We start from the raw sequence: 26,520 nt of genomic DNA, 5'->3' as shown, positions 1-26,520 counted from the left end.
AGCGATGTAGGAATGGCAGAATCTATCCCTTGCTGATTTACCTCATATTATAATTAGCTGTGGTTTCCAGGTGAGTCCAGAGGTAATACCCATGGAGAAACATACCAGGCTTTGTTCGAGTTGTATAAACACCATGATTGTAGGTAATGTTGTATCGGGCACATAATTTTGCTACTTTATATAATTAACTGGGTTTTATTTCTAAAAAATCTACCATCAAATCCATCAGCTCTTAATTTTCACTCTTGGATGCTAGATCAGAAAAAAATCTATTCATCATAAACCTTTCCAATTACCGGAGAAAACACTAAATCATATTTCTGCGTCCCTCTTTATTTTCTGTTCACTATAGCAGCACTTTCCATTTGCAGTGATTCTAAAAAGCATGTGGTCTCCTGACGATGCTGAGTCTATTTGCTTTCCTCCCCATTTATTTATTTTAATTTTTTTTAATCTAAAAACTTGTCAGGAAGTTTAACCCTCAGCTGTCCCTGGTGATTCTGTCCCTAAGCATATCCTACCTCATAGTCCAGAAAAAAATTAGTTTGAAAGAGGCAGCTCCCTGTGCTGGCTGCAGCTGTTTTCTCCCCCAGCACCAAATGCTGTTGGCAGCCAATCACAGATGGAGCTAAAACCATCCTCAGCAATTTATGCGGCCACTTCCTCCAGATTTCTCACAAGAGAATTCCTGGACCAGAAATCATTCCTTTCTTGCCCAGACTTTTGATCCTGCATTGGAAATCAAATAAAGGTTTTCTGACCAGTGCTTCTTGCACTATTCTAGGTGCTTGAAACAGAATTTGGGAGGCTGTTACAGAGTGGTAGCAGTGGGGCTGGGCTGAGACCTCGCCTTTGAAAGGGTATCGGCTGCTCCATGTTTTCAGCGTCTTTGTGGGCTGCTCCACAAAGCAGCATTGCCATGTGTACCAGAGGGAGCTGCTTGCCTTGCCTCTCAAATGTAAAGTGGCATGTATTCAGTTTCCTAACAAAGAACCTACAGCCTAGAGATCTGTGATATTTAAGGAATGGCTTCTGGTTGAAATGCTTTTTGTTTGTTTGTTTATTTGTTTCACACCTCAGCTTTTATTTGGTTGTCCCAGCTTCCTGGAGTCTGACATTAACAGAGCAAAAGATTGTTTCTCCTTTTTTTATTTATTCCTTTATAGATCTTACTGTTGGCTCATGCTGCCAGTTTTCTGGCTTATTGGATTGTGGCTTCTGTCCTGGTTGAGGCTCTGAATGGAATAAATGATACTGCAATCCTAAAGCTATATAATTTAGCACATAAATGGCATAATGGGAGAGGGAAATAATTGTTTAAGGGACATTATGAAAACCTGAAGTGATGTTTCAGTTGCATACATCCCTGTTAAAACTTTGGACAGGAATTAAATCTGAAGTATAAAATAGAGAATATCATTCAGCTAGGATCACTCAGCTGAGCACAGACAGGGCCTAAACCCAAACAAAATTTTTATCTGATTTCTCTGCAGATTCACCCAGGCCTGAAAAGAGAGAAACCAAATGCCCCATCCCAGGATGCGATGGCACAGGGCACGTGACTGGGCTGTACCCTCACCACCGCAGTCTCTCAGGCTGTCCACATAAAGTTAGAGTGCCACTAGAAAGTGAGTATCACCACCCTGCAGCCCCGAACAACAGCTGGATCTGTCTCAGTATTGTGGGTAGTATGTGCTTATGCTGGAGAAGAATCCCCTTTTTTCAGCATGAGATAGCAGGACGAGGCTGGGAAAGAAGCCATCACCCCTTCTTTGCCCTCTATCTCACAGCACAGCCCTGCTTCCCACACTTGTGCAGCTCAAGTGCCCCTTACGGCATTATCCTTACAAACAGCAGCAGGCTCCTTAGGTAGCCTGGGAAGAACAAAATCAGACAGCCTGTTCCCAAGCTGCCAGCAGACCTGCATGCTGCAGTCCCATGAATCTTCAAGTTGCTCTCTCACACCTTTGCTAAGGCACAGACATCTCCTGCTTGTTCCGGAGCCGAGGCCTCGTTTGCCGCAGCCGCACACAGAGGCTGCTGGCTCTCACTGCCAACAGATGAGAGGCCTGGGCATGCTTATGCAGAGATGTTTTTAGCATCCCCCTTGCTGCTGAGCTCCAAAAGGTTATTTCCATCAGTACATCCCAGTGCTGGTCCACAGCAGGTCCCTGTCTTGTGACAGTATCACACTAACCCTTTCATGCCCAGTCTAGCCTGAATTTCCCTGCTTATTTCTGACTGTGCTGCTCTGATAACATTGGTGTGTGTGTGTGTGTGTGTGTGTGTGTGTAATCCTGCAACATGATGCAATGAAATGCTGCATAATAAGCCAAAAACTTAATGTGAAACTATCCACTTAAACAACCTAGTTAGTCAGATTGTTCTTTGTGGTGATATGCATAACAACAAATTAAAAGGATATTTGCACTTTACCAAAATCCTCTTCCTAACTGTAGCTCTCCCCTTTTTTAAATCTGGTACTGAACTGTATTCATGGAAACATCTGCTGAATTAAGCAGGCTGCATTTGGAAGTCCTTAGCAACATTAACTTCCTAAAAACTTAAAATTAACAAGTCCTTGTTAATTATCATACTTCCAATTAGATGTGCTCTGTCCTAATGGGGGAAAAAAAAGAGAAGAAGTTAGAATTTGGTTCCTGGCAGAACAAACCTGTGGAATGAACAGTCAGCTTTTGTGAAATACTGTAAGATGTTTTATGTTTAACATAGACATATCTGTCGGTTTTAGAAAAGCTCATCCACATCCAAGGACATTAGAAATATACAGGCAAGAGTTTGTAATCGCTGCTAAGAGTGTAAGCCGATGCTTGGAACTATTACTGATTGGTCCAAGGCAGTTCCAGCACAGCTCAGATGAGCGGAAGGTGTAATGTTCAAAGGGAGATACTCTAAATATCTGATAAAATGAATAAACAGCCTTCCTGTACTTGAGAGATTTCCTTTCCTGGGACAGAAAGGGACTGCAGCTCCATGGAATATGGACTGTGTGGCCCAGGGCTCCTCTGTCACCTGCCTTTTCCAGTGTTAGTGGTGTATAAAGGGATTCATGATTTAACACCTTTGCTAACTTCCACTTGTGTTCTTTTGAAGTCGGTATAAAGAATTTTGTGCATGTGGGAAGCCTCACCACAGCAATATAAACTGGTTTATGCTGGAGGCACCATATTCACTGCATTGTAGGTCCTTTGCTTCCCCTATTCTTTTGTGATAAAAATGTGAAAGAATTGAGAATCTGAGTTCAAAGAGGATATGTTCATTTTTTTAAAGATATGTATTTTTAATTGATGCCTTTTATTATCAACTTTTTTTTTTTTTTTTTTTATTTCTGTTTAGTTCTTGCCATGCATGAAAATGTTTTAAAGTGTCCCACCCCAGGATGCACTGGAAGAGGACATGTCAACAGCAATCGCAACACACACCGAAGGTAGAGCAGAAAAATTCCTGTCCGCTTAAAACGTAACACGTACTCGGGAGTAAATTGATAGGCACATCTTGGAAATAGATGCTATGTACTACACTGAAAAGTGTCTATGAACTGCAAGGGCAGCCTGTATTATTTATAACCAAATAATTGTGTTTAATTCCTTTACATAAAAAATGGCTGCAGCACAGAGGATGGCAAATTCCACTAGTATTTTCATAGATGAGATTTAAAGCTACAATTTCATCACGGTCCTCACATTGAAAAATCATCATGTACAAGGAGAAGGAATGAAAAAATACATTATTATTGCTACAGCTGCAAACCCCAATGGAAACCAAAACCCATTTATTTCGCACCACTACATGCTAGCCATTGACAGGAACTTCCAATCAGGGCACATTCCCGTTTAGCAAACCAGAAAATTTTAAGTGAACTATTTTGAAATCTGTTTAAAAGCTCCACTTATTATTACCCTCAGGAATACAATCTTCCTGCCTGGAACACTCCTGTCTGTTTAACATGCTGCCTGCAGGAGAGAAAGTAAAATTGAGAAGAGACTTCCAGACAGGCAGCTGGGGAATCACAGCTGGACTGCAGGTGAGGCAGAGATCCACTCTCTGTCTCCAGCAAGCCACTGCTGTCAGCACAGCTCTTGTCAGTACTGCTTTCTTCTGGAAGCAGTATATTCCATCATACTGCTGAAATTGGGAAAATATAATGTTAGTCTTAAAATCAAACTTGTGACATAAGAATTTCAAAACTAACTCTCTTTGTTTATCTGAATTTCTGTGATATTTTGGGGTTTTTTGTTTATTGATTCATTTGTTACTGCACCAAAATTAAAATTTATCATACCCTTTTAATACAAAAATTAGTAAGTCTTTATCAGACATATGAATAGCTTTTCTATAAAAATATATAAGAAACAAGCAGATATTTTTCCTTTGCTTTTCCTGTTTTAAATCCCTAGTCATCTTTGAAGCACATCAGCTGTATCATGAGCAACCCATGAATAGGATAAGAAAACATGTTCTAATCTAATAAAACAAACAGGAAAATATAAGCTAGCACAACTCAAAATGATAAAATGTGTTCTTTGGTAACAGTCTCTCATATATCCCTGGGTTTTTTTCCCAAATTCACTTTCCTTTTAATCAGCAGGAGGCTTATATGCATGGTTTAGCTGATAAAGTAAATGTCATTTGTCAAAAAATTTACTAGTGACTTGCCAGACACAAAACATCAAAGCTGAACTGTGGAAAACTCCTACATGATTCAGTTTCCAGATATATCACCTAAAATACACAGATTTCACAGTTTTGCATTAAGGATTGAAAAACAGATGAATCTGGGCTATAGCAGCAGCAGTTCCCTTAAGTGCACAGACTATCAAAGTCACTGGTTTCCACAGAAAAACAGCACAGATCTCCTCTGCACAATAATTAATTTCAATGTTTTTTTCTTGTTGTCTCTGTTCTTCACCTTTGCTTTTCAACAGCCTTTCTGGTTGTCCAATTGCTGCAGCTGAAAAGCTGGCAATGTCGCAAGAAAAGAACCAGCTCGAGTCTCCAAAAGCTGGGCAGTGCCATGATCAGACTCACAGGTAGGAGCCCTCACAAGCCAGTTTCTCCCAACAAACAAACTCTTATCTATGCACAAACTCTGTTGACTGGTCCTCAGATCTTTCACCCACTTCAGCTTCAGTGGTTACCCAGTTTTCCAAAATGAGGCTCTGCAAAACCATCTGATTCTCAAAACAAACCACCATTTTTCTGTTGGTTCGTGTGCATGAGGCTGACATTAAAGACGAGAGGTGTATCTTTGGATAAGCAACCAAATATATCCTATTAAATCTTACTTCCAAACAAGTAACCTGATCAGAACAATTAATAGAATTTCTTTATTTTTAGTTTATTGGTTTAATTACTTTAATTTATATTTTATACAATGACATCAAAAAGGAGAAACACTTTTTAGTGCAATTGTATTTTGTCTGAGTTATATGGACCCTACAGACACGCATAATTTGCACATCATTGGCACCATCACCATTACAACCTATTATATTCAGGTCTATTTGGGGACACTTTAATTTGTGGATTATTGACATGATCAGTTCTAATGGTTCCTTCAGAGCCATTATAGAATATTATGTCCATGTGTCTGCCAACTGCACGTGCCTTAACTCTACATATGAAAAGTCCTAAGGAAATTACTAAAGACAAGTAGTTACTGAACATTAACTAAATGGAATAACACACCATAAATCATTCGTTCTTCCCAAACAGCACAAGCAATTATTTCAGGTCATCTTATATTATATTTATACCATACTCATTCACGGTAAAGTGAGAACAATACTGATCCAAAAAAACTAAAAGCTAGAAAAAAAATCCAGACAAATTTTCAGAACTAAAGGAAATGGCAATCTAGCGGTGAGTAACTTCCTTGTAAGTAGCCCAAACTGCTATTAAAGAATACTGCATTTTTTAATGTCCCCATCTTTTAGTTTGTGAATTTTTGCATGTGATAATAACACACTTTTGGATTATGAGATGCAATCATATCCTATTTTTCAAGACAAGGTTATTTAAAGACATTCTCATCTTTCTCCTTCATTCTTTTCCTCTTCTCTGCAGGACAAATTTAACAAAGCAGTCTGAGCTATCTCAGTTCAGTTACAGAGCTTCACAGTCAGTCACTTCCTCCAGAGGCACCCTGGGGAAAGAACAGGAGAAGTTTGGGAAAGTCCCATTTGATTATGCCAGTTTTGATGCACAAGTCTTTGGCAAACGCACAACAGCACCTGTGACACAAGGTCGAAAAACACCTCAGTTTCTTGAATGTAAGCTCAAAATTCAATTTTCTATTGAAGAAGGGGCAAAATGTCAATGATTTCTTTTTCCTTTTTGCTTGTTCTGTTTTCAAACTTCTAGAATTCTAAAAAGGTCTGTAGAAACCATCTTTAATCATGTGGGTCTAGAACGTTAGACAGAATCACTAAATTGTGAAAGACAGAATTTTGAAACACTAAATATCATCACTACAATGTTTACTTTTTTAATGTTTCTTTTAAAAGCAGTTATCAGTGGAAAAGAGGAGTAAAAGGAATGTTCTATATATTACCTGTTACCTTCTTCCTTGATTAAATTGAGGTATCATTATGGGATGGAAGACAAGTCCCATGGAACGTGTCTGCACAAGGTGTAATGAACTGTAATACAGAGAAATCCAAGTTAAGTTTTAAAGATACTGCAGGTACCATTTAGGTGAATCTACACTGGTATTATTTCTCCTAATGAGCATGAGCCCCAGCTACATTAATTGTGGGCCTGGGGTAAATTTGGCTTGGTACCTCATATTTCTGTACTTAATCATACATATAGTGCAGTCATATTCAATGCATCAAATTGTTATCAAGATTCCTCTTCTTGCACCATTTACAGATTTTCTGAGGCACTACTCTGTAAAAATGAGATACCACAGTGCAAACACTGAAAGTTTATTGCAGATGCTCTTCAGAATCTGCATGGGAAACATTGGCAAGGTTCTGCCGTTGAATTGACCATTATAAAATATTCTTTAGTTTAAATAAACAAATAATTCTGTTCCCATGAGGGAAATGGAAAACAAATGTTTCATTCCACCAAGACTGGGTTCAGAAGAAAACAGAACCAGAACAATGTGGAAAAAAAAGACTTTTTAATTAGCTTTTCTTTTGTTAATGACCAAAAGGAAAATAAAATAAGAAAACAAATTTTGTCCCACTTACTCCAACAAAGAAAAACATTCATAGCAAGGTGAACAGAAAAGCAAAAAAAAATTGTTAACGAATAAATTTATATATAAGTTAATTAAAATATAATATGCATGTAATACTACAAAATGTTATATATGTTTTATATATTTATAAAATTTTGTGTATTTTTATATTTATTTGTGTACATGTCTGAGTACACAAAAACACACATATATGTTTGTAGGTATCTGGGTTTTGTGTGTATATATACAAATACTCTATTTAAAATTGCAAATGAAAAGTAGATATTTATCTGACCTGGAAAATAGGCTTGCTTAAATGAAAGCAAATATATGCATTGCCAGCTTCTTGGGTGGCAGATTTTCCAATTTTGTTTGTAAAATTGAATATTCCCTATTAGCTGTCTCTTTTGCACAGATGTATGTCTATTTCACAGGTTCATTTCAAGGAAAAAAATGATTGAAATGTTTTTATACAAATGCAAATACATATATATGAAATTTATGTATGAAGTATATCAGAGCTGAAGTTTACAGCCTGTTGTTCTTGCAAAGATTGCAATATGCAGCTATTATTTTAATGGAAAGGTGAAAGTAAAAGAGCTGGTGACTGATTTAACTCTTCAGGTATACAAAAGTTGGCAATAAGAAGCTGATTATGCAGTGATGGGTTCAGAGTCCTATGTAAATATGCAGCCAGACAAAAGCCCATCATTAGCCCTCCGTGGATTCTGCATTTGTAAACTTGTTTGTTGGTTTTTTTTTTTTAACGAAACATACACCCTTTAAAGCCTTGGGTGGTTTTTATGTTGGTTGGTTGATTGGTTCTTTTTTTGGTTTTTTTTAGGATAGGTAATGAAAAAATGCACTTTCTGATCTTTAAACACAATGTAAATTTCATTGTAGTAAGTGTTAAAAATGTAGACTGTCTTGTTGGTGCTACAGCGCTGTGCTTACAGCAGGGTAGATAAATCCTTTTTAATTTTCACTAGAAAAAGGGAGGACTGAATCATGAGGCTTTCATGTATTGCTCTACTGAGATGCCTCTAGTGCTTAGAGAAATGGAATATAGCATTCAGCTCCAGTCAAAGCACATAAACCAGCATTTCTTTCAGAGCATCCCAAGTTTGAGGGAAGATGAGTTCTCTTCTGCCTTAGCATTAGAAAGCACTCAGCCAAAGCTCTACATCCAAAGGCATCCAGAGCCTTGGGGCTCAGATCTTTAGGGAATGAGCAGATGGCCATATGCAGAAATGTTCTTGATGTATCTGGGTGTAGGCTGAGAAATTGGATTTTGCTTAGTTTATCTTTGTAGGACACTGTGAGGGCTGCAGACAAAAGAAGTGATTATTGCTTCTTTAGAACGGAAACCATGGTGCTGTGTTCTCCCTGCAACAGTTTATGCCATTTCAAGCTCCAAAATCCAGAAGAGAGAGCAGAGTTCTCTCTAACTGTTTTAGAGTAAATGCTGCTGATGAATAAGAAAACAAGGAACCGCACACACCACTTTTGTTCGTGAAAGTGCTTTTCTGTTCACCTGTTAGTACTTAATTTTCAACTGACCTCCCTGTGCCTAATAAATCTGTGTATTATTCCAAATATAGCCAACAAAAGACTGTAAACCAAGATCATGTGTATGTTCAAATTATTTTTATTGATTAAAGGGTAGATTTAAATTTGTAAATATTTCCACAAAACACTTAGCACTGAATGTTCCTTACAAGTAATGTTTTTATCTGATTTTTCTGCTTCATTCAAGAGCCTGGTTTTGTTCTCTTTAGCCACATCAACAAAGCTATTTAGGTAACTGACTTATTCATCTAAGTAGAGTAAGCAGTATTGTTTTTGCTAAGACTGAACAAGTCACTTTTGATTTTTTTTTTTTGCACATTAGAGCTCCAAGAGGAAACCTTTATAAGAGTACATTTACAATTGCATTTTTCCATTAGGGTGGTCAAATCACGGTGGATACCGCACTAATTCTTGCTCAGTCTTTCCTTTGACATCATTGTTTTTAATGCCTGAGTTAAGGATAAGTAAAATATGAGTAAAAAATCTCAGAAGGTTTGTTGACAGATGTGTATTTCTCGAGGAAAAATTAAATTACTGTGTTTCTGAAGCCATTTTTACTGCAAACCCTTACTGGCAATAGCAAATTGATTGTTTTAAAATGTAGTCTTGGAATATATATTTTTTTTTATGTATGAAATTGTAGTCTGCGAAGCGAAACTATTTAACGGGAAAAATTTCATACATGCAATTGCTAATCAAATCTCTCTTCAACAGCAAAGCATTTTTCAAATCCAGTGAAATTTTCTAATCGGCTGCCTAGTGCTAGCGCCCACACACAGAGCCCTTGCCATGCCAACTCTTATAGCTACGGTCAATGTAGTGAAGACACCCACATAGCAGCAGCTGCTGCTATCCTGAACCTTTCCACCCGCTGCAGGGAAGCAGCAGAGATCCTCTCCAACAAACCACAGAGTCTGTCTGCCAAGGTAGGGTAGTCCAAGAACCTGGAGGGTGTGCTAGCTACTGAACTGTGCGAATAAACTGTCTTTCATGTTAGTGACTGCATTAAATCCCCCAAAAGGAGGCTTCTGTTTGCATGCTCTTTTGAAGAGAGGCAGAGAGAGAAAAAAAAAAAAAAATCAGTAACGCAGTGACCAGTTCTGATAAAACTAAATAAATAGCAGGAATTATGTTGTTAATTCTTTTCATAATTGAGCACTAATTACAAGGGGGGAGTTTTCTGGGAGGAAAAAAGAAAAAGGTTATTTGAAATCCAACAACAATCTGTGGCAGATAATGAGTAAGATCTGTTTTAAGAGAGAGTTTTTCCCCCTCTGAAACCTGCCATTAGTGATCATTTTGGAGACTGACTTAAAAAAAATATAAAGATCATATGATTAATCAAGGAGATATCTGCTAGCAATGGAACAGAACTACCTATGGAGTCTGTTGTGTTTGGAGCCCCTAACAGTTTGGCAAGGCGGAGAGGGGGGAATAACAACTGACTTTGGTAACACTCCCCTTTCTGCTGGCAAGAGTGGAGAATCAGGCCCACTGCGTTTGGAGATAGATAATTTGGGCAAGTCTGTCATAATGGAAAGCTGCCTAATTTTGTAGATGTTTGTGTGGCTTTCGTGTTTTGTTTTCTGCTCTGCATTTCCTCACAGATCTTTATGATTTACAAATGGTGCTGTGTGAGCTGTGAGCCTTATTTTCTGTGCCATTACATAGTATTATAATGCTGATGAAAATAGACGAGATTTTCTTCTGATGACAGTGGTGTGGGAGCACTGTTGTTTATTATTTACATTGAAGTCACACATGTTCCACTGCAATGAAACTTTTGAAAGCTCTTTGTAGATAAGAGGGAGTCATTACAAGAACTTAAGGAGAAGTCACTGGGGAATGAAAAGAGGTGCATTTGTCAAAACACAGCATAGCAGGTGTTCTTCAGAAGACAGATGATCTGTTTTTCTGCAAGTCAGCGTCACTCCGCCTTATTCCTCTGTTATCTGAGCCTCACAAGGCTCATTCTGGCCAGGTGTGTCTTCCACAGCTGTTGAGCTACATTTTGGTTGAGGGTTTATTCACCACTGCTAGGAGGTTGGCTATTATTTTTTGAGTGGAACCATTCATTTTGCCACCAGCATAACACCTTGTCAGGTATTCTGAGCCTTGTGCCTTTCCAGAGTGGTATCTCCTACTTTGCTGCTTTTGTTTTCTACTTGTGTATGAAGTTTTGGACATTAAAATCAACATTGGGAGCTGCCACAGGGTAAACTTTTTTAGAGTGGTCACAGGTATTCCCTGTAACTCATTATCTGTTCCAAAGACTCTGTAGAACCTCTCCTAATGACAAATCCATCCTTGATATCTGCCGCAAAAAACCTTTATCAGTCTTTAATAGAGACTTCTTCTAGTAGGGAAATGGAAACTGATGCCAATGGTTGGATTAAATTGCTGCAGCAGCCTTTGGCTGACCTCAGCAATAGACCTTTGTTGCCAGAGAAGAGCAGTAAAGGGACCAGGCATAACCCAAAGATTTTCTCCTATGTACCTGCTTCACAGTTGCCAAATCATGGGGAAGGATTGAATGGAAGCGAACATAACAGTAATGACACAGAGGGGCACTTGGGGCACATAGCTGACTCCTTTTTCACAGCCAGGAAACCAGCCTGAAAGAAAATCACCTGCCTACCTTGCTATCTGCCTGCCTCCACTTTTGCCAGACTTTCTGGAGGGCATACTGCTACAAAACATCTGACAGAAGAATCAGAATTAGCTTCTGGCCAAAATACAGACAAGTAAGCCCCAAACAGATTTGGTGTCCAAAAGCACACAAACCGGATTTTTATTTGGTTTTGGATATTTATTACCTTGATCGTACAGGATTCAAACCAAAAATTTGTGAATTAAGTTGCCAGACTCTCCTCAATGAAGGCACTTTCTAATTTTAAAATATGAAACAATAAAATACTATTTATCAGTGTTTCTGAATTGTTTTGTGGCTGGTGGTGGCCACAAATGTAAATGTTTAATTGCTAGAATATCTTAAAAATTTTTAGATTATTAAAAAACCCTCTTGAGACTTTATCTGTATTTGAACTCAAATAACGCAACACATTACTACAGAGTCAAATATTTCCTTTTTCTACTCAACAGCACACACATTCAACACATTTGAAAATAACTGTGTGGAGTGGCTGTGTTCAGAGCCCCACAGTATCAAGTGTCTCAGCCCTGCCCCTTGAAACACCCTTTTATTCCTTTTTCTAAGAAAACCTGATTAGCATCGTCAATACTTCAGCAGATCAAAGCTCCTGACTTGTAAAGGTGTTTGAGCATCAGGAGCCTCGCAGCAATCCAGTCCTTGGTTCCTTACAGATGGGAGGCTGTGTGGTTGTAGTACAAGGGTATGTGAGACTGCAGAGGAATTCTCAGTCTTGCTGGAAATATTTTGCCAGTAGCACAATTGTCAGAGATGTAAAAATATTGTGCTTCTAAGTTTTAAAAGCAGAAGGTAAAGTTCAAACATTTCAAGTAAGTGGCGTTTTCTTGTATTTTCTCAAGGCATGCATATGTTGCCTTGCTTAAACAAGTGGGGAAAACAACAAAATGCTTTTTAGCACAAGTGTGTTGCCAAGTATCTCTTTTTCTTTTTTTCTCTTAAATTTTATTTATTGACCCCCAAAGCATTGTCCCTCTCCTAGAAAGTGAGATGGTTTACCCTGGTTATTCACTCCTTTCCTGTATATGCAGATAACATTTAAATGAAAAAGTAAATGTATCTTTTAACATAGTTCCAAATTTCAATAATTTGATGGACATTCAAATATGTCCAATATTCAAATGGATATTCAAATATTCTCTACATATCAGTTCAAAAGGGAGAGTCCAAGACAACAGAAGAGAAAGAGTAGCAAGAATAGAGAAGTCACATTTCACATTAACAGTACCACTAGCGAGAAAAACTTCCAAAGAGACATTATGTTCAAGGTGATTTGACAAATATCCCAAGTTTAAAAAGTATTAATTTAAAAAATAAGCCATTAAAATAATACATTTATTCTGAAATGAGCAGTAAAATTAATCTTAAACTTTACCTATGAATCATGTGTCAGTTGCATACAAAATAGTAAGATCATCAGATACTTTGATGATGTAGTTTTCAAAATAATTAATGCAACATTAATGTTGCACTGTCTGAGCCATACAGCCTGCAGTAAACTTTTCCCCCGAATACAATCCCAACCAGGCAATTCCCATGCAGTCAGTACCCCAAGGCAGTCTCCTGGTTGTTCTTGATTTGCAGTTGGTGTAGCTTCATTCAGCTCCCACAGAAGTCAGCAGAAGGGTTCCCCTAGGAGGCTTAGCCTGCAGTTTCTAGCTCTGTGCAAGAATCCACATCATCATAACTTCCAGGGATCTCCCCTGTTTACAGCCCTCACCACACATGTCTCAGTGAGGTAGCTGCAGGCAATAGTTTATCTGTATCCTCATCACTACTGCTTGCCAAACATTTTGTTGACTGTTTTGGTGTTTTTCCCACCTGTTTAGACAAAATGGCATATGCACAGTATGCCTTTAAATAAAACAACAACAAAAAATGCAAAAATAAAATCACACTTGCTAAAAATGTTTAAAGTTTAAATTCTAGTTTTTGAACAAAATTGTGTTATCTCTCCATTCTTGGATACTGATGACAGTGAAAATTGCATCAATTATTTAAAAACTGTAGTTAGCACTCAGCATGTTTGTCAGGCAGTTCTTTACTCCAAATACCTTAAAGCCTAAATACTGGATGAAAAATCATCCAAGAGCATCACTAGGTACCATCCTGTAATACTGCTGTGCATATTGCTCTCTAAGTACCTTCTTGGCTAGCTGTTTTTTAATTTGTGAACTGCTTGGGGCCTAAATTGTGACTCCATTTTTGTCTCAGATGTTGTTGGGCTGTTACAAGCTTTCTCATTTCGACCCAAATTAATATTTTAATTTTCTGCAGAAGCACTCAGTTGCTTAAATTTAGGTGTGAAAAATGGAGGACCTGGTCCATGTGTTTTTGTTGGCTGGGAATAGGAAAGATTGAACCGTTTAGGATGGACTTGTATTAAGAATATTATTCAGACACGTGGCAAGATAGGAGTCTCATTTACTCCCAGTACCAGAACTTAAGAGCTCTTTTGAGCTTTCCAAATCAGACTGAACTGCTGGAGGAATGCAAATCATTGATCATGTTGTTCCTTTGGACTTGCTTAGCATTAAGTTCCATGACTGATACCAACCAAAGAAAACATGAATTTTCTTATATGTCATGGCACAATGTCCCTTATGTCACAGGCTTGAAATAAGATACATGCAGACACAATAATTTACTCTTTCTGATCCAGCTGAGATAAAGCTTAACTTGTAATCATTACTGGAGACTTTGGAGAGTATTAAATGTTATGAGTGATCAGATGGTCCAAAAGCATATGAAAAAATGGAGGAGAAATTTGACACAAAAAAATAGCATCCTTTATTGTCCTAGCTGTTGTAATCCAGTTCTAAGGACAGGACTTAATTAAGTACTAGAAAATATTCCCTAATATTTATGTCATAAGATAAGGCTGAAAGAAAGATTGACTTTATTGTAGAAAGCAGTTGGGGAGTATAGAGACCATTTTTTTGTTTTGGTTTTCATATTTATATAAGTCTTCATTTTTGGTAATAAATTACTGTTTGTACCTTATTTTTTTCACTGAATAGCTACTAGAATAAAGAAAATGTGCTCCCATCATTTTTCTTTAATTATTTTTTCTTGAATCCTTTTACCAGCTGCTTGTAAAATGTGAGGTGGGGGGATTAGACTGTCACTTATGAGGTAGTAGGTAAGAAGTAACCTGAATTTAATTACTGTGTGTCTCCTATCATGCTCCTTGATTTTTCTTCATTGTTTCAGTGGATATTTTCCTGGTTTACACCAGTGTAAATATAAATGTGAGTAAGATCAAAATCAGGCTGCAAAGATTTACACAGCTTAAAACAAACATAAGTTAGGAAGCTAAAAATTACATTTTCATCTTTGTTTTGCTTAGAGTTTTAAGGAATAATCAGAACAGTTTACATTGTTTTAGTAGCTGTATTTTAAATATGTCATGATAAATGCATAAATATAGGCCTGTTCACACATGCACTAGAGTCAACAGTAATAAGATCTTGCCTTCAGTGAGGAGAACACAGCCTTTACAAGCTTGAGCTAAGCATAGTAAGTGCCATCTTCTGTCAGCATGTCAGAGCACTGCTCTAACATTTTTTCCCATTTGCCATTTGTGCCTTTTTAGTTCCATTTAAAAATTGATGTAAAAATAAATGTGGAAAAGCAAGCAAAGTAGACATATTGAGAGGAGGGTGGGATCAGAGTAGGAATGTAAACTGGAGCAATAACTCTGACTTCCCTCTTTTTGCTCTGCCATTTGGAGTTTGCTAGGAAGGCACCAAAGCAATAGCTCTTTTATACCATTCTGAGTAAAAAGCCATGCTGTGAACCTGTGATCAGTTCTGCAGTGGGCAAAGGGGACGTTTTTCCCATGCCTTTATTTAATTGTTGCGTGCATCTGTGAGCTCACTTAAACTCCATCTGCACACTACTTCACAAACACACTTTGGCTACCCAGCCTTTCCTGATTGGAATTAGGTACGTGTTGGAGAACCCAACTTCTACATGAATTTCAGGCAAGTGTTGAGAAAGCTTTAAATATCCATGATAGTAAATGTTCTGCTTATCAGTCAGAGCTCCTTGTGGAGGCTATTGGTATCTGTTTCTCAGAGAGAATGATTTTCTGATATTATTCTATGTCAAGTTGCATTAAGAAGGAAACCTTGATTGTTTTTGGTCCTTCTTGCTGCTGCTGTTACCTTCTGAGTAGTAGATATTTTTTCAGTAGAGAGAATCTGCACTATTTATGGGTTTTGCACTATAAAACTACTGCAGCCCAGTCACATGGCTTCTTTTCCTAAGCCATCTGTCACAGAGGTCTGGAATTTTATGTGAATGTTGGTTGTGCAGACTTAACCCAAGTTTTTTTATTATGAAAAATGTCAGCAACTACAATATTTAGCATTTTACTTTACATTGGTCATTAAACTTGATTACTGTAGCTCTGTTTCATTGCTATAGTTACATATCAACTACAAAGCCAAAAAACACTGGGGCGATCATAGCAGAGCTGTATTGTCAGATCCTGGAGTGTGTGCTTGGCACTGATATAGTTAATATCTTGGATTTTTGTAACTAAGGTTTATTAATGCTGGTATAAAAATGTATTTGATATTATACAGATGGCATAAGATGTTGTGGTTACTAAGTTATTATCCAGGATAAGCTGCACTGTCAAATTCAGGGCTTAAAACTATCACAGGAGATTAAACTATTTACTAAAAAGGGGCAGAAAGATATAACAAAAGCGTCTTAGTATGAACATATTAGAAGTGTATTTACTTCCCATAAATATAATAAAACATCTCTCTCTTTAAGCTGTGTGATTGAAAATGTGAACTTGGCTGTGTGGGAGAAGCAAACATAAGAGGTGCCTGAGTTTCTGAACCAGGGACAAGCAGATGGCTTGCTGGTGCTTCAGCCTAGGTGGGCATCTGCATGGATGCAAAAGGGAGCCATGCTGGCTGAGTGAAGAGAGGTTGACAGGCCTTAAATTGTCATCTACCACCAGTATTTTCCTTCTGATTCAGAAGATTTAATCAATCACATTTTACCTTTGAATTATTCATTGGCACTGGCAGTGGTAGAAGGCCAGGCTGCACTAAGGAAGCTCCACCCAGCGTGGCCGTGCCACACTTTCAGCAGAGGGGAAGAGCTCTCTCTTTCACCACAACTCTAAAGATCCTCAGGCAAGGACAGGTTTGACTGCCTTATCTTTAGCAATTGGATGGTTGACGAATCATCATGCCCCAGCAATATTTAATGGTCAGAAGAAGAAAGGGGCTCCTCCTGCCAATGCCTTTCTGAGGAAGAGGTCTAAGAAAGACAGACAAACTTGCCCCCTGGGCGTGCCTGACTCTTTTCTATTTACAACACAACATCTGGGTGATTCATTTACACCATGAGTTTCCTATTACTCAAGGTAGGAAATCTAGGTTTATACAGCTGTCTCCTACAGTTACACAGCATTGCACACATCTACCCCAAATTCCCAAGTGTCATCCAAGCTTTGTGGTGACTCAAATTAAAAATAGTAGTGATCACAATGAGCAGTGTTAATTACAGTATTCTATTCGTAGATCTCTGACATGACTATTTATCTCCATAGTCTTTGAATGCTTTCCACATTATTGAGGAAAACACTGAACTAGACTACAAACTAGTCCTCCAGAAGCCACATTTCATCTTTTTCCCTAGGTGCCTTCAGCAAATGTTGGCAACAGCAAGGACTAGTCTTATATTCATCCCTATATAGAAGATATGTCAATATGCAGCAAGCATATTAAGCATGAGAGCAAATTTTTGTTGCTTACATTAGAAAACTGCACTTTCAGCAGCTTTTTACCATTGCAAGAAGAGGAGTTTATCCTCTTTTTTCTGTGATCAAATGGTGTAAGGCAGATCAATGACATTTCCTTCCTTTGTTCTTGTACACCCAAGCAGCATTTGCCCCTTTTTGTGAGCAGGAGAGCTTCTCCCAGACTGGAAATAGCGGTTGGGTCTCTCCCCAGACTGCACACACACCTCTGCAATTAGAGGCTGCTCTTTGCTGTACTCCCCAGGAAACAAAGGGTTTGTTAACTCAGGCAGAATATCTCCATTAGGGAGAACCTCTCCAAAATCCTCCTGTACCTCCCCATCTATTGGTCTCAGTGCAGACCTGTGCCTTAGTGGCCTAGTCAAATTATGATAAAGGCAGTAGAGCGTTTCAAGTGATGTAGAAAATCCAGTGAAAATTTCTCCTACTGTGCTACTTTTAGATGTATTTCTTTCCCCCTCCTTCTCCCCCACCATGATGCAGATGTTGTAACGTTTCCAGGGTGTGGGGGGAAGGGAGGATATGTAATAGTAATGCTGTTGATGACCTAAACAATGCATTAATGCTTTTAACTGTGAATTGGGGTCATAGTTCTCTGTAAGAGTGAAAAGATCAAGAAGATTTAAAGCTAAACTTTTTTTAAATAAAACTAGATTTAGGGTGTATAGGTTATGGTTTAGTGGCATCTTATTTAAATTCTACTTACTATGTTTAAGCTGAGATGCAGGGATACCATTACTGAAGCTACCCTTAAGTCTGCCTAAGAGTTGGACATTAACTGACATAAATCGAAAAGCTGGGTTTAGATTCAGATAAATTTAAATAAGAGCGTGCATTTATATTTATCCTTTAAAAGCACCACATGGTTATTCTACAGCCTTACCACGTCCACATCTAAACATGTCTCTATTTCCTGTTGCATGTCAGGGAGCTGAGATAGAAGTGGATGAAAATGGCACACTGGATTTGAGCATGAAAAAGAATCGAAGCCAAGACAAAGTTATGCCTCTCACTTCTTCCAGCACAGCACTTCCCACTCCCACCTCTTCTCCTTTCAAAGCAAGTAGCATCCTGGTAAATGCAGCCTTCTACCAGGCACTTTGTGAACAGGAAGGCTGGGATACACCAATCAACTACAGCAAGACCCATGGCAGGAAAGAAGAAGAAAAAGAGGTATTTTTTCAATTTCTGAGTGACTTTCTCCCTTGCATGAGAGACCATATGATGGTCTTTAGGACCATGTAGTACACTTTAAAGGGAATCAATTTCCACAGGTAGAGGCTTGTGAGCACTGATCTGGTTTTAATGGTCTCTTGGATGGGATATAAAAAAACAAACCCACTACTCACTTTGGAAAATCTTGCTTTCAGAGCCTACTTGCTAATGTCTGTAAGTCTCTAAGGTAAGGTAAACAAAGGTTACCATCATTAGAGGCTGCTTTTTAAATTTTGTTCCTAATGGCTCAGTCTTGTAACACAAACACCCAAATGGACTAGCAATCACCAGGGGAAAATGGAAAAACAAAACAAAAATAACCCAAACAAATTAAATCAAACCAAGAGAGTTTTTTCATGCTGAAACAAAAGACAATTTTTCCATACCAACTCTTTAGACTTCTAGATGACTTGCTATCTAAGCATTTAAACTCAGACTTAAAATCTTGTCTGTAACATTCTTTTACTGGAAAACTTTTTATTTTACATCCTGCAATAAATTTCTGCCACTGAGTGTCAGATCTCCAACTTGCAACTTATGTGATCAGTCTTCTAGAGTGTTACTTCCAAATCAATAATTGTCCTAATTTTGGTTTTGTTTCTGTTTTGCTCTTTCATATCTGTTTATCCTGTCTTGAAAACAAGGCAGCATAGTCTACTATGGCCTTTCTCTTTTATTCTTCTACTTTGCTAGCAAGTTCAATTTAATATCTTTTTTTTCATAAGCCTGACTTTCAGGATATGGACTGTTTTCAGTTTTCTTAAATCAGGAAGGGATCACCAGCTCTATAAAAGGCTGATTAGATAAAAGCCTATGTTACAGCTTTCAGAAAGAAAATAAAAGATGTCCTAGTTGGAAGGTTTTATACTACTTGCTCCTTGTTTGGTTTTATATATCTAGTAATAGAATTTGATCATTATATTAATATGACATTATCTTTTATCCAAAAATCAAATCTGACACTTCAAGAAAACATAGATGGGGTAAAGCTATTTATAATTGAGGTTGGGGGATCAGGGCATCCAGTTCAAAAACCACCTGGAATTTAAAGATAATTCATTTGCATAAGGGAAACAATCTACCAGCACTGGGTAGAAGGTTGCAATGTGTCCACTGAAAAAGCTTGCATTTCTTGGAGGCTGGCTTGTCTTGAGCCCTTTGCAGTCTCCTCTTTGGGGCTAGTGATGGTCTCTATCTCACCAATGACAGAACAATCCGTGTCCCAGGGTTTTGGAGAGGGTTTGACCTGAAGCAGGAGGCTGAGGGCCCAGGCCCTTTCCCATTCATGCTGCAGGATGAGCAGGCACATCCAGCTTTGAGAGGACTGCCCTGCTGCCACAGACTTGGCAGGGGACCTGTCATGTCACTCCTCCTCCCTGCTGCCATCGCAGCTCAGCAAAAGAGCCAAGACAGGAGCACCTCCACAGCCCCCAGTCCATGCCTGACTTTCACAAGGCGAGGATGGGTGTCTGGATGTTTCCCTGTCTCTTTCCAGCACAGGGAATTGGAGGCAACTAAACTGCCCAACAGGACATATTGGTCCAATGCACTCAGGCACTGGTGCCCCTTGCACTTGCTGCTTTGACACTGTGCATTTTGTCCCTAATTGAAGATCTGGCCCCAGATCTCTGCTGTGGGATTTTGGTGTCCCAGGGAGCCTTGATACATCCAGTGATAACAGGGCCAGAGGCTCGGTTTTCAAAATCAAAGACTGGCAGTTATCCTTATGCAAAGAAAATGACTGATTATATCTATTTCTAATTCATTGTTATCTGGTTCATATGCACAACAGTTGCTTAATTTTGGTGGTAATTTCCAGAAAATATTGTCTCTCTCTCTCTCAGCAAAATAGCCTGTCCAGATGCCCCCTTAAAAAAAAAAAATCCGAATTTGGAAAAAGCTCAAAATCTCTCCAAAAGGAAAGCGCTGAGAAATAACTAGAGCTGTCAGTTAGTTCAACTGTCAGTTCTCCAAAGATTTCAGGGCTTAAAAATGTTAAAAGTGCCAGATGCTATTATCTGTTATTCATGTTACCATTATGTTCTGGTCTTTGCTGAAATCAATATAAACTTCCATCTGTACATTAATGGAGTATCATTGCTTGCTTTCTTTCAGTAGTGTGCATGCATGAATACACACATGCTCTTTGCAGGAAATAGTAGTGCTTGGACCAATTGGGATGGCTCTGATTTTTCTTTTAGTCTGAAATTCTTTAGATTTTAATAGCATTTAACTATAAATCCATTCAAATTGAAAAGGAAAAATTATTCATACAGTTGAGCTTGACTAGCTGTGACGATCATCACCCAACATATCAGAAAGAGAGAAGTGCTAAAGGTGCTTTCCCAAAGGATTATCTCTCCCTCTAAAGATAAATAGCTGGAGAAGCACACAAGCCAAGACATGATGCTCTGCTTTTAGTCTTAAGTGCAGTGGATCAAAAAGTATTTGTTCTTTATTTCTGACCTTCTGTGTTTCAGACAGATGCAACACCATTTGGGCCACATGTAGTGATGTAATGTTCTAGAAAGGCAGAGTTTCGGTATTCCTTTGCCTGCATTTCCAGTGCACTGTCCTGATTTTCAGCTTCTACACATATGAAGATTTTATGTTGCTTGAATAACACCAAGTATCCCTCAAGGAACTAAGAAAATTACTAAAGGTGACTAAAAAGTCACTCATTTAAATGTCTATATATATCTTCTTTACTCCTGGGAAATATACTAGGAAAAAAACTGTATAAAATTGTTGTTGTTTCTGTATGTATGTGTGTGAATAGCTTTAGTTTAAAAAAATTAGAAATCTTAATATCTCAATTCAGGAAATTCGCCATTAAGATTTTGAAAAAACTCTAACTATTTAAAGATAGAAAACTAAAATACTGCAATTCTAAACACTCTATATCAGTTATACTGGCGGATATAGGTGTATTCCTGTCAGGCTTCACCATGAAGTCTTGTTTTTATTAAATGACTCAGTGAAATGAAGCTGTGAACTGCAATACTGTAGTGTTTTGTCAAGACTTGCATATAGATAATTCTCCATCAGTCTGCTCTGTGCAGCAGGTATCAGACAGTGACATGATGAAAAACTCACACACACACTCACACACAAAGTTTCTGGTCCATCACCAGCAAAAGATCAGAATATCTGTCATTATAAACAAAGAACACAGGTTACACATATGAAAATATGAACATAGCCTGCAACACAAACAGTTAGGGCAATTCTGGTGTGCTGCAGGTGCATCCTGAGGTACATGACCCAGATCAGGATCACAGTGGAGTGCTAGCAGGTCCTTTTCAGCACCCCTTAATCCAGGCTGCTCTCAGAAGAAGTGGAAGTGGCTGATGTATGGCTGGTTTAGAAACATGGATCCAGGCAAAGCGTGCTTTAAATTTTTAGAAACACACATCAGTTCAGTGATGCAGATGTAGCCTGGCAGAGTTACTTGTTAGACAGGAAACTGATGAACCACTCTTCTTTAACCTCCATTAAATTAACTGGAAACCATTTTATCTGTGTTTTTTGAAGTTATTTTGACATCTGATTACTTCTAGCTGGCAACAGGGTATTGGCATTTTTGGTTGTTTCCTTGGGGAACTTTCAGTTTTACAGTAACTCGTACCAGTGACGATCCCTGATTGCACTTATGTGTTTGTAAGAAAGGTAGGTCAGAACTTGTGGATAGAAGTAGTCAGGAATTCAAATACCCATGGCAAAATCACCCCTATGTGCCACTGCCAAAATTACTCCTATATGCCACTGGGAACAAGATTTAACCCAACTTTGGAAAATATCTTTGATGTTTCTTGGGTCTTGAACAAAGCTGACATCCATTTTTCCTCTTTTGCATTTTAGCATTTTAGTTTCCATGTCTGGAAGACTTTCAATCATTTGTTATTGCTGCACTAACATCAAGACCTTCTGTAGTTGCTAACTTTCTCTGTTGCTCCTTATCTGAAGTTCTCCTTTAGAATTATAGCTCCCCAAGCCTGAAATATATGAGGATTTTTCTATTTATTTAAAATAATTACTCATTAATTACTGCGAGTGTTTAGTAGAGCTGAATATAGGTATTTTTGCTTTCTATATTTGTATCAGATTAGATTATTCTCAAACAAATTAACCCCAAAAATGTTGTTTAAAAAATCAGTAGTAATTGATACAGCAATAATATGGCATCATTTCTATACGTATGTGAAGCGTGAGTTAGAGTAGGCAGTAGGTAGCCAGCAGCAGAACGCAGAAGAATGTCATATTGAGGATCCAGCCTCCAAACAGGCAAAGATGAGCTGCCAGAATTGAGGACCATATGGAAGCTTTATCAGAAGAAACACCCCTGCAGAGCTTACAAGACCCAGGAGGCAGAAACTCCATTTTCAGTCCAGATTCCACTCAGCCCTGCGCTCCGTGTTAACAGCTCTGCACACAAGCCTGCTCCTCTGTCCTGGCACATTTGTCAGCTGCACAAGCCCAGAGCATCCATGGCACCAGCACTGTGGGTTTAGCAGAGGCTGGGGCCTTCCCCTCTCAGCCATGGGCAGCAGTTTCTGCTCCTACAGATGGTAATCTCTGGGAAACACCTGAGTATTGGAATGGAATCACAAAACCAACGTGAAGTCCAAGAAGGGATTCATAGAGGTCTGATAATTGATGCTATAAACTTTGGAGAATTCTTGAATGATAAAATAGCTACTGAGCATCCCTCCAGAAAGGGATACTTATCTTTCATAAAGATGATAATTGAAAGCATTAAGTCTCAAAACAGTAGAAACCAAGTTATTTTGAAATTATAAAAGAAGATTTTTCAGAAAACAGAAAATCCATTCCCTACCAGGATTCCAAGTTTCTAAAATGCCTTCCCAATGGAGCGAATGCTCATGATTCATACTATCCACCAAACAGCATGGTAGCAGAGATGATTTAGATTTACAAATTGTACAAATCAAGAACTACCCTTAGCAGCCTGCTATTAAAAAAGCTTCAAAGTTGTTTTGTTCTTTATGGTTTTTATTTTAACAAGAATATGCTCTTTCACTAAGATAACAGGACATTCCATTCCACAGATCTAAAAAGATTTGCATTAGCATTTGCTTATGTAAATAACACTTTTTAAAATTTCTTATTGTAATTTTGTAATTTATGGTGCAATGGTCACCACTTCAACCGTGTTCAAAAGTCAGCAATGTACTTACACAGCAAATAAAAAGAATATAATTGCCAAAGTCTAGTTTTGCTCCACCAACAACCACTTCTCTTTTCTCTGCGTACATTTCTTTGGCCTTTATCACTGTCTAATTAAACAAACAAAAATTTCTCCTGTATAGTCTCCTTAAACTAGCATCTGCTTTCAGAAATATTTACACAACAGTCTTAAATATCTGCCTGTAAGAGCCTGAAACTATGATATACTAAAGTTTCTTAATTTCTCTCCATCATTTCTTTTTAATACTTTTTTTCTACTTTTCAAGAAGTTATCTTCTTGCCATGACAAATTAAATTGTTTCTGGAATGTGTGGGAGGACTTGAAGAGAGAAACCTTTTGTTACATTCTCATTTAATATTTCAGAAAGATCCAGTGAGCTCTCCAGAAAACATGGAGGAAAAGAAGTACCCAGGAGATGTCTCCATACCCAGTCCTAAACCCAAGCTCCACTCAAGAGATCTCAAAAAGGAACTCATCACGTGAGTCACAAAAAATGCTGCATTTTCCTTTGCCCTGGGAAACACTGGGTATGCTGCAGTTCTGACTTCTGTTTTGAAGTAGATTTGCAGGAGCTGAGCAGGGAGAGTTGCACAATTCCCTGCCAGTAGTTAGTTCCACATTGTGGATATGCAGACATGAGGTTTGGAGCTTCAACAAGCCAGAGTGTGCCTGGGGGTTCTGGACAGATTAATGACTAATTTATACTGGGTGCCACTCCTTATTCCTCAGATAGATAGGTTACAAGTGGGCACTTGCACTTAACTTCTTCTGCAAAACACACCACACCATTTCATAACATGCTACAGATTGCCTCTGCTAATGCTTATATAATTAAATAAGCTTTGATTGAACAATCGTCATTATAGACCCATTGCTTAGAACTTGTGTAGAGGCAGTTAGGATTTCTCAGAGAGAAAACATGCAGAGTTCAAAAAAAGACAACATACCATACAGAATGGGTCTTTCCAACCTGTCGGAAACAGGTTTAAGTCCTTAATCTGCTTCCTTCCAAGCAGAATAAGTTATTCAGTCCTGCTGAAAATCCAGCGGCTGTAGAAATTCACACCCTGGGACTATAGACTGATATTTTCTTTTCCAAGTTAGTGAGATGCACTTGCTCTGTGTTAAGTTCCAAATCTTTACTATCTAGAATGAAAAATAAATTCTATTAAATCTGTCTGTGTAAAATAGCCTGCTTCTGTTTAGAATTTTTCACTAAAATTGTCCCAAGCAGCTCATAATTCAAGTCACTCTTTAAAAATCACATCTAGTCTCTTCACAAAATCCCTTTGGGTTCACATCAATATCATTTTGATATTAACATAGAGTTTTCACTGTAATAGTCAATCAGGACTCAGCAATCATTTATGGCACTTTTATTTTTATCCCAAAGCAGAGCAGGTCTCTGTGAACAAGTGTGGTTGTGATGATAGCCCACAACTGCAGGCTCACCCATGAATGAACAAGTCACATCACGCCAACTTGTGTCCTGCTCTCCAGACTCGTGGCACTGAAGCTGTTAGAGCTGCCTCTGTCCCTAGAATTTACATTTCCCTGGGGCAAGCTGCTGTGAAGAGCCATTCTTTCCCCCATGTCATGCAGTCTGCATGTTGTCTACTCACCACATTATATCTGCAGTCATAGTTCATGACCTAAATTGCTACAGGTCAGGTTGTCTTGCCTCTTCTTCTAAAACAAATGCATACAAAAATCACTGAGTTTATTTGCTGAAGGCTAATGGCTTTTCTTTTGTAGTATTTATTCCTTTGTGATACTGACCTGTTTTGAGATACCTGTAATATACTTTTCTACTCTCCTAAATAATAACATCGAAGTATTTACTAGAGCAATGATGAACTTACAGAGGTTCAAAAAGTATCTAAAAGCAGGTATCTAAAATGTAATTGTGCCAAAGATTAAATAAAGAATAGTTTTAATTTATCAGAAGAATCCATAGGAAATATATAGATCAGACTACATTCCTATGATCCCACTGAGCTCAGATATTTTACTGAAAAATTCAGTACAGTTGGCTCCATCATGAGGAAGCTTTTAAAATGACACAAGCACTTGCAGAGAAAAATTTTGAATGTGGTTAGCACAGTTGGAGCAAACTACTGCATGAATCTCACCATCTAGTATGTGCTTTCTATTTTTCCATGTAAATTCTGTTGGCCATAACAGCGTGGCTCAGGTTGAAATGGGCTGTGAAAATGAGGCTGATATCTTCCTAAGGCTTTTTTACAGATTTGAAAAACTTTCTAGCATTCTGCCAGCTCAGAGAAAACAGCCAGGTGAGCATCTCAGGCACCCCTTTTTTCATTAGCATGGAGCACTAGCTAACAGTTTTTGTGCAGCATCTGCTTGCCCTTTCTATCCATATTTCCAGTGAAAGAAAAACAGTTCTTTATAAGGCAACTCTCCAGGGTTGGTTAGAGTGTTTCAAAGTACTGTACAAAGGTGTATTTAATTTGCCCCCCATCCATGCACAAGTTGCATTTCTTGGTATCTTTCCTCTTTTGCAGAGGACTGTATCCCAGCTTGACTTCAGTGTTACAGCTGAAGAATGGCTGAGGAAAAAGAGAAACTATAATATCTTCTCCAGCATGCCTCCATCTCTTTATTTAAATGAGTATATTTGTTCTGTTAAATGTGCACCTGGTTCCAGCCAGGACAGGGTTAAACTTGGCAGTAACCAGGAGGTGAGGTGGCTGAGGGTTATTCCATAACCTCACCCAGGGAGAAGGTTTTCCTCCCAGTCACATTTACTTGGCAAAGGCAGGGGTTGGGTAATCTGTTCTGAGCAATCATTTGCCTATCTTGTGCACTTTCTTATGGATATTTTTGCTGTTACCATTCAC

The 26,520-nt window shown here is 38.3% G+C and overlaps 1 protein-coding gene across 1 annotated transcript in view; it reads left to right on the top strand.

Annotated features, from left to right (window-relative positions):
* Positions 1 to 26,520, top strand: part of ST18 (ST18 C2H2C-type zinc finger transcription factor) — a 100,618-nt gene that overhangs the window by 56,447 nt on the left and 17,651 nt on the right. Inside the window, exons 7-13 of the mRNA XM_058023327.1 lie at positions 1,494 to 1,628; positions 3,358 to 3,448; positions 4,947 to 5,051; positions 6,088 to 6,293; positions 9,494 to 9,705; positions 18,163 to 18,408; positions 24,023 to 24,138. Of these exons, the coding sequence (XP_057879310.1) occupies positions 1,494 to 1,628; positions 3,358 to 3,448; positions 4,947 to 5,051; positions 6,088 to 6,293; positions 9,494 to 9,705; positions 18,163 to 18,408; positions 24,023 to 24,138 (1,111 nt within the window). The remainder of the gene's footprint in view (positions 1 to 1,493; positions 1,629 to 3,357; positions 3,449 to 4,946; positions 5,052 to 6,087; positions 6,294 to 9,493; positions 9,706 to 18,162; positions 18,409 to 24,022; positions 24,139 to 26,520) is intronic.

This window comes from Melospiza georgiana, chromosome 1 (assembly GCF_028018845.1).
Source record: "Melospiza georgiana isolate bMelGeo1 chromosome 1, bMelGeo1.pri, whole genome shotgun sequence".
NCBI lineage: Eukaryota > Metazoa > Chordata > Aves > Passeriformes > Passerellidae > Melospiza > Melospiza georgiana.
This window is presented reverse-complemented; position numbering and strand designations above follow the sequence as displayed.